General features: G+C 65.0%; 1 protein-coding gene across 2 annotated transcripts; it reads right to left on the bottom strand.

Annotated features, from left to right (window-relative positions):
* Nucleotides 1–262: 262 nt before the first annotated feature.
* Nucleotides 263–4,528, bottom strand: ZBTB42 (zinc finger and BTB domain containing 42). 2 transcript variants are annotated; one of them, XM_032482825.1, is made up of 2 exons: nt 4,260–4,528; nt 263–3,750 (listed from the first exon to the last, which is right to left on the bottom strand). In XM_032482825.1, the coding sequence occupies exon 2, from the start codon at nt 3,731–3,733 to the stop codon at nt 2,462–2,464; it is 1,272 nt and encodes a 423-aa protein (XP_032338716.1). In that variant the 5' UTR covers nt 3,734–3,750; nt 4,260–4,528; the 3' UTR covers nt 263–2,461. The 2 variants fall into 2 exon arrangements, with proteins under 2 accessions (XP_032338716.1, XP_032338717.1); XM_032482826.1 differs by lacking the exon at nt 4,260–4,528 and adding an exon at nt 3,751–4,227 and having other exon boundaries at nt 263–3,572.
* Nucleotides 4,529–7,233: the final 2,705 nt, after the last annotated feature.

Raw genomic sequence — 7,233 nt, 5'->3', positions numbered from 1 at the left:
CCCCACCACCAAGGCAGAAGCCACAAGGCCTCTTGGCCAGGTCTCAGGCTGCATCCTGCTCCCCTGGGACTAAATGGGAGGGATACAAATCTGGAAAAGGAGGGTCTGTCACCTGTCCACAGCCGTGCCCCAGCTCACTGCCCCCAGTGGGACACAGCCAGTGGCACCCAGGACAGGGCTCCCAGAGTGCCCCCCACCCCAAGACCAGCAGGGCCCACACCTCCTGCACGCAATCCTGTCCCCAGGAAGAATCACAGCAGTCTCCACCGGGGGTGGGCTTTATTACCACTGTCATTGAGACGATGATGCGCACACAGGAAGGCAGCACTCATTTCCAGACTGTCACGGCAGGGGGCGTGAGCAGACACCCTCCCACCCAGCGACTGGCCTCCGGGCCTGGAGCCACTCCTCAGGGGCAGAGCAGTGGGCAGGAGGCTGGGCCACCCGGGGGGGCCCCACACAGCAGGCTCCACCCAAACGCCTCTACACACACCTCTGCTACACAATCCCACACAATTAGTGTCTTAAATGTGTGTGTGTGTGTGTGTGTGTGTGTGTGTATTTCATCTGAACTGTGTCAGTTACTAAATTTAAAACTGACCACTTCTCCGTACATGAACTTCACAGTAACTGTGGAAGACAATGAATCCAGTGTTGATAACTCGGGGCCGGCTTCCTGCCCCAGGAAAGTCAATTTCTTCCCCGGTGGAAACCCCTTGGGGAAAACCAGGACCGCTGCCTGTCTCTCAGCTGCCTGCTGGGGTCGCGGGGTGGCTGCCTACCACTGCTGGTGGGCTCGGGCCCCGCCTTGCTGGACCTACATGCCCACACAAGACAGACGGACACACACATGCATGCACGCACACGCACAAGGAAACCGACCATGGAGCACATCGTGCCGCATGTGAGGTCCCACCAGCCCTTCTGGAGGTGGAAGGCGGGAGGCCAGGGCAATCAGAAGCCCGGTTCTCCTTCCCCCAGCTCCCTCTCTGGTCTGCAGGCCAGCCGCCCACACAGCCCATGCACCACGAGAGCCCAGGGCCTGCCGAGGGGAACCAACCCCGCCTGGCCACCTGCTGCAAAGGCCAATGGTCCTCTCACTCCAGGCCAGGCAGACGAATAGATATGACATCAAGTGTTGTCAGGAGCCAAAAAAATAATTTAAACTTGAACTCTAACCTCAGCACCACTTTCAGTCACGGCGGAAGGAGCCCACATGGTCGGGGAAACCAGAGTCCAGGTGGCTCTGTCGCCCGCAGGACCTCTTAGGTTCTGGGAGCAAGATCTGCCTGGTGAGCAGATGGGGTGCCCCCTACCGGACAGGACTGCGGTGGCCTTTGAAGTCCCAGGAACATCAGCCTCTCCAGGCTGTGCGTGGGGAGGGGGCTGGGGCCCCAGCCCAGTGGCCGGCTGACATCCCCTCGCCCCTGCCCTCCAGAGCCGCTTTCACCCACAACCCCCTGCAGGGAAGGGAAACCCAGCAAACACTGCTCCTCATAAGCAGCCTTTGGGCCCCCTGCCCAGTGCTCTGGAAATGACCAGCAGCTCCAGGGAGACCCCAAACAGGCAGACAAGAGAACTTCAGGGCCAGCCCTGCCACGACCTGCGACACTCAAGGTGGGTGGCTGTGCTCCCAGCCCTCCTCGACTCCACCCCAGGGATGCTGAGAGGTGCCTGGGACCCTGTGATCAGGCGGGGGCGCGGCATGCCCCGTCGCCCACAGGCAGACAGCTGGCAGCCCCAGAGGCTCTTTCTGCATCTACAGAGAATCACTTCCAAATCCCAGCTTCCGCTACCCTGACTTACAGCGTGGTCAGGACCGAAGGCTCTGATCACCCACCTCCCCGCCCGCGCCTTTAACTCCAGGGCCACTAAGCTTTTGGCGGGCTCTGCTCCTGCCGCCCTGGGGTCTCTGTTGGGGCCTGCACCCCTGCAACATCAGCTGTGCCTGGATGGCCCCAGCTGGCTCTCATGGTGCCCAAGGTCTCTCCTGCGGGGGCTCCCGCTGCCACCCACCAGGAATGGCCTGTTTCATCTGAGCTCCCTGTCAGGGACTCACACTGACAGCATCTGTGGCACTTGCATCCTTCACCAAGCGTGGTGCCAGGCTTGCTGAGGGCACCCCAAGCATGCCAGCATGGTGGTCAGGGGAGCGTGGATGGAGGGTAAACATGCCTCCTCCCGTGGGGAGCCTGGGCCCAGGCAGAGGAGCCCTTCAGACGCCCCTTAGGACTGGCTGGAGGAGATGGAGAGGAGGACTGTGTCTCTGGGAGCAGGAGTGAGTTGGGGCAGAGAGGCAAGGCAAGTCCGACGCTACGTTCCAGGGACAGCAGGGCTCTCTGCTGGGCAGGCCAGCCTCCAGGGCTTCCATCTGCTGAGTTCTGGCCCCTCAGCCTCCATCCCAGTGTCCCATCTGAGAGGTCCTGCTCCTTCCTTCCACCCTCACCCCTGCAGGGACGCGTCACACCAGCAGGGACTTGACCAGTCCACAGTGAAACTTGCGGACGTGGCGGTAGAGGTCCCCCGACTGCGTGAAGCGGCGCTCACACCAGCGGCAGGCGTGCGGCTTCTCCCGCGTGTGTACCACGGCGTGGCGGCTCAGGTTGTGGGAGTACTGGAAGCTCTTGCCGCACTGCTCACACGTGTAGGGCTTCTCGCCCGAGTGCGTGCGCTCGTGCCTCTTCAGCGTGTACGTGCAGGAGAACGTCTTTCGGCAGAGCGGGCAGGTGGGCACGGTACCGTCGGGCGAGAGCCGGGCACGGCTGCCATCCCGTTCACGGAAGTGGGCGCTGAGGTGCAGCTGCAGCACGTGGGCGCTGGGGAACAGCTTGCTGCACAGTGGGCAGATGCAGAGGTGCCCGCCGGGCCCCAGCTCATCCTCCATTGCCCCGCGCGCCGTATCCAGCTCCAGTTCCCCACTGCCCACCTCGCTGAGCTGCAGCGGCTCCAAGCCCCCTGCCAGGCGCGTGGCGGCAGGAATACGGGGCGGCTGCAGGGGACTGGGGGGGCTTCGAGGGGCGCCGCAGTCCTCCTGTTCCGACAGTGAGTCCGGCTCATCCTTCACTAGATCCTGGGGCCCTTGCTTCCTCCGGCTGCAGGGGGCTACCTGGAGGACGCAGGGTGGGCGGACTGGCTCCTGCCCCGGGCCACGCTTCAGCGACAGGTCCAGCGCCCCGCCCGATTCTGCTGGGACCTGCCAGGGAGGAGGCCCCAGTGCTGGTGGAGGGCGGGTGAACTTGACCCTGGCCAGAGGAAGCCTGGCCTTCCGGGCGGCTGGACAGAGCTCGGGGGCCCAGGCAGGCAGGGGGCGCGGGGACCGGCCAGGCGGCTCCGCGCCGGGGGCCGGGGTCTCCGGGGGCGGCACGCGGCCCTTCTCCCTGAGGCTGCCCTTGCAGACCTTGACGATGTCGTTCATGTGCAGGTAGCTGGCCGCCGCCAGGACGTCCTCGACGGGCAGGCTGCGCAGGTCCAGGCGGCCCTCGTACATGAAGTCCAGCAGACGACCGAAGGCGGGTGCCGTGACGATGTCGCCGTTGAGCCGCACGGTGTCGCGGCTCCCGGCGGGCCGGTCCCTGTAGAAGAGATGGAAGTAGACGCTGCACGCGGCCAGCACGGCGCGGTGGGCCGGGAAGCGCGCGTCGCCCACCAGCACGGTGCAGTCGCACAGGAAGCCCAGCTCGCGCTGCTGCCTCAGGCGGCCCAGCAACCGCCCGCCGTGCTCCGGGAACTCCATGTCGCCGCGGTCATCACCTGGGCACAAACGGGACGCCGTGAGCGCGCCTGGGGACGCCGCTGGCCCCTGGCCGTCCGACGAGCCCTTCCCGGGTGCAAGCAACGCGGGAAGAGGGGCGCCGCGCGTAACTGCCCGCCGGGAGCCGCCCTGGGCACCTGCCCCGAGCAGGAAAAACTCGATCGAAAGTAAACAGAAGCCGCTCCGTCGCGGGGGCGGGTCCCGGGGCGCGGGCGGAGGGGGCCAGAGCCGCGCGAACCTGCCCGAGTCCCCGCTCGGTGCGCCCTCCCCCGCCAGGGCGCCCTGAACTTCACTCCTCGGCGGCCGCCCGCCGCGCCCCCGACGCCGGAGTTGCCGCGCCGCCGCCGCCGCCCCGGCCCGCCGCGCCTCCACGCCGCCTCCAGCTGCCGCCCGGCCCGCCAGATGCCGCCGCCGCCGCCGCCGCGGGCCCCATTTATGGCAGTGCGGCCGCGGGGAGCGGGCCGGCGGGCGGGGCGGGCAGAGCCAGGCGCCCGCCCCTCGCGCTCACCTCCGCCGCCCCGAGCTCCTCGCCGGCCGCTGCCCGCGCCGCGCGCCCTCCCCGGTGCCACTCCGGCGCGTGCGGAGCTGCGGGCAGCGCCCCGGCGGGGAGGGCGCGGGGACGGGGAGTGTGCCGGGCGGGGCGCGCTCCAACTTGGCTGGCCCAGCACCACCCGCCGCTCGCCCCGCCCCGGAGAGAGCGAAACTCGGGGCGGGGGCTGGAGGGGGCGGGCCGAGGCGACTTCCCGGAGCGGCGGAACCGCTGAGGTCACCCTCGCCGCCCCTTCCCTGTCCGCCCCGCCCGGTCGGGCCCCGCGCGCCGCCATCTGGGGCGCTGGGGTGGGAGGGAACGCGGGGCGCGGCGAGAGAGGGGGCTCTCTCGCGATACTTGCTGCCTCGGCCTTGGTGTCCCCCCACATGGGGTCCCAACTGTGCCCGTCTGTTAAGGGACCCCTTCCGAGGACCAGCTCCTCGCCTGGCCGGCGCTTTGGCAGTCACCCGAAGGCAGAGCCGGGACCCTGGCCCCCTGCCACCTCACAGGGCGCCTGCTGGGGGATGGAGAAGGGGGAGTTAGTACATTTTGAGAAGATGACACCCCCTTTTTCGTTGAGAGCCTAAGTCATGTTAGCTGGGATCCTCATCCAAACACTCAGGCGGGATCTGGACATTGGAGTCCAGAACGGAGAACTCTCATCCTCTCAGAGGGCCCTAGGACAGCCTCTGCTGGGAGCCAGGCGCACTGAGCTGTGTGTGGGGAAAGCCTGGGGGACAGGGCACGTTCCAGAAGACACGATAGGGTGAGGGGACCATGGCGGTGATGAAGAGAGGGGAGACGCACCCAGAGCCCAGAGCCAGTGGGAAAGGATTCAGGGAGCAGACACACCTCTAAGGGGCTGGGTTGGCACCCCAGGGTCACAGTTTTTCAGGTGGAAGAGCACTGTGAAGCTGCGAGAGGGCCCCAGGGAAGGAAAAAGGCCGAGAACAATAGCAGTGACTTTGGAGAGGTTGGGGCACCGGGGTGAGGTGGACTTACTGTTGGCTCGGTGTCTTTTCCCAGCCGCTCTTGCCGGAGCAGGATTGAGGCACCGTGTAGCACAGTTCAGCTCTCCACCACAGTCCCGTTAGCTGGGTGCTCTGATTATCACACCCGTTTGGTGGGGGTTAGGTAAGGAGCCCATGGCCACACAGCAGGCAGTAGATTGTTGAACAAGGATTCAAATCTTGCAGTGTCCTTCTGAATTTCCACCTGCACAGCCCAGCAGCCTGGGGTGGGGGTGGGGGATGGAGGATGGGTGGAGTAGGGTTCAGCGGAGGGGCAGAAAGGAGGCCTTGACTAGAAGTGGGGGTGGTGTTGGGGGAGGGGCTGGAATGACAGAGGATGGGACCCCCAGCTGGCCAGGTCTACAAGGGCAGAGGAAGCTGAAAGAGGTGAGGTGTGGGGAACCTTCCAGCCGTGCCCATGGGATGCAGGACCCCTGGGAGGAGGGAGTACCTGCTGTGAGATGGGGGTCGGGGGTGGCCGCCCAGGGATTCTATTCAAACCACGGTGTTTTGGAGGGCAGAGGAGTGGCCAGAGGCCTGGGGACCCACTGCAGTTAGGATCGAAAGTCTGTGGGAAGGAAAGCCACATTCTTACACTGAAAAAATTATTCCTTGTTTATCTGAAATTCAGATTTGCCTGGACAGCTTGCATTTTTTAATTTCCTAAATTCGGCAGTCACAGTTTGGAACCCTGGATTTGCCCTGCACTCAGAGCCACTGAAACCACCCTGGCTCCCCTGGCCCTTGCTCTCTGGGGACTCTTCCTGAGGAGGGCTAAACCACCCCCACCACCGGCTCTGCCCCAGCCCCCAGTGGGAGCAGCTGAGTTCCAGTCTGATGAGGGTGAAGCCAGATGGGACTGCCACCTTGGGTCTTGCCTGGGTCCGAGCACTGCCCCTGCCCTGTCCCAGACTTGGGTATGACAGTATGACACTTCACCTCTGAGGATCTTAGTAGTCTCATCTGCAAAATGGGAAGATTAACTGCAGGGCCTGGCCGGACCCCAGGGCCTTTCATGGCCAGCCACTCAGGTTCCACATGTGTTTCCCCGGCGAGCCCTTCCCTGGCTCCTCCCTGTTCCCGTCTGCTCCGGCAGCACCCCCAGGAGTGGCCTTTCCTGAGCACACCGGCTAAGCTCCCCCTCAACTCCCCAGGTCACGTGACCTTGCTAGTCCACACTCTCCACGGTGTCCCTGGTGCCAAGAAGTTGGGGGGACACAAAGCAAGGGAGTAATTGAGTAATCTTCAGCGAAAGCACAGTGATGGTGTTTGTGGGATACCGCCATCCTGACCCTGACTGCTCTGCTCTGCCAACTCTGCAGCCCTGCCTCCACAGGCCAGCCCTGAGCCCAGAGGCAGGGAGGGGAGACAGGCCCCCGGGGGCTCCAGAGTGAGACCCTAGGCAGGCAGAGTGTCCCAGCCTTCCCTGCCTGGCTCCTTGGGGCCCTGATAGAAGCTGTGGGGCATGGGGACGGGTCAGAGCAGGTCAGGACACTCCCAGCAAGAGGCTGGGGTTGGGGAGGCCAGTAGGGGTGTCTGGAGGAGAAGGAGGAATGTGACTGGGGAGGGGACAGTGGGAGAGGCGCCTCGGGGCTGTTCAGGTCAGAAGGTCTGCACTGAGTCCTCCTGGAGTGAAGTCTCGGGTGTGCTGTCCGCCCCTCAGCCCTCAGATCCCTCTTTGGCCTGGCACAGTCGCAGGCCCAAGGATGACAGGAGGCCGTCGCAGTGGTGGGAGCAGAGGTGCCCCGAATGCAGTGGCCAGGCGGCCAGGCGGCCATCTGGCCTGGGAGCTGCACCGAGGCCCTGTCCTGCAGCTGCTGTAGAGACCAGGCAGCCCAGCTCGCTGGTCCCTGAGTCCTGCCCGACAGCCAGCAGCTGCAGAAGGTGACAGATCATCCTCCCCGGGGCCCCATGCAGCCATTTCTGTTGCAAACACCTGGCCA

The sequence above is a fragment of the Camelus ferus genome, chromosome 6 (genome assembly GCF_009834535.1).
Source record: "Camelus ferus isolate YT-003-E chromosome 6, BCGSAC_Cfer_1.0, whole genome shotgun sequence".
NCBI lineage: Eukaryota > Metazoa > Chordata > Mammalia > Artiodactyla > Camelidae > Camelus > Camelus ferus.
Note: the sequence above shows the minus strand (reverse complement) of the source record. Positions and strands in the feature narration are given on the sequence as shown.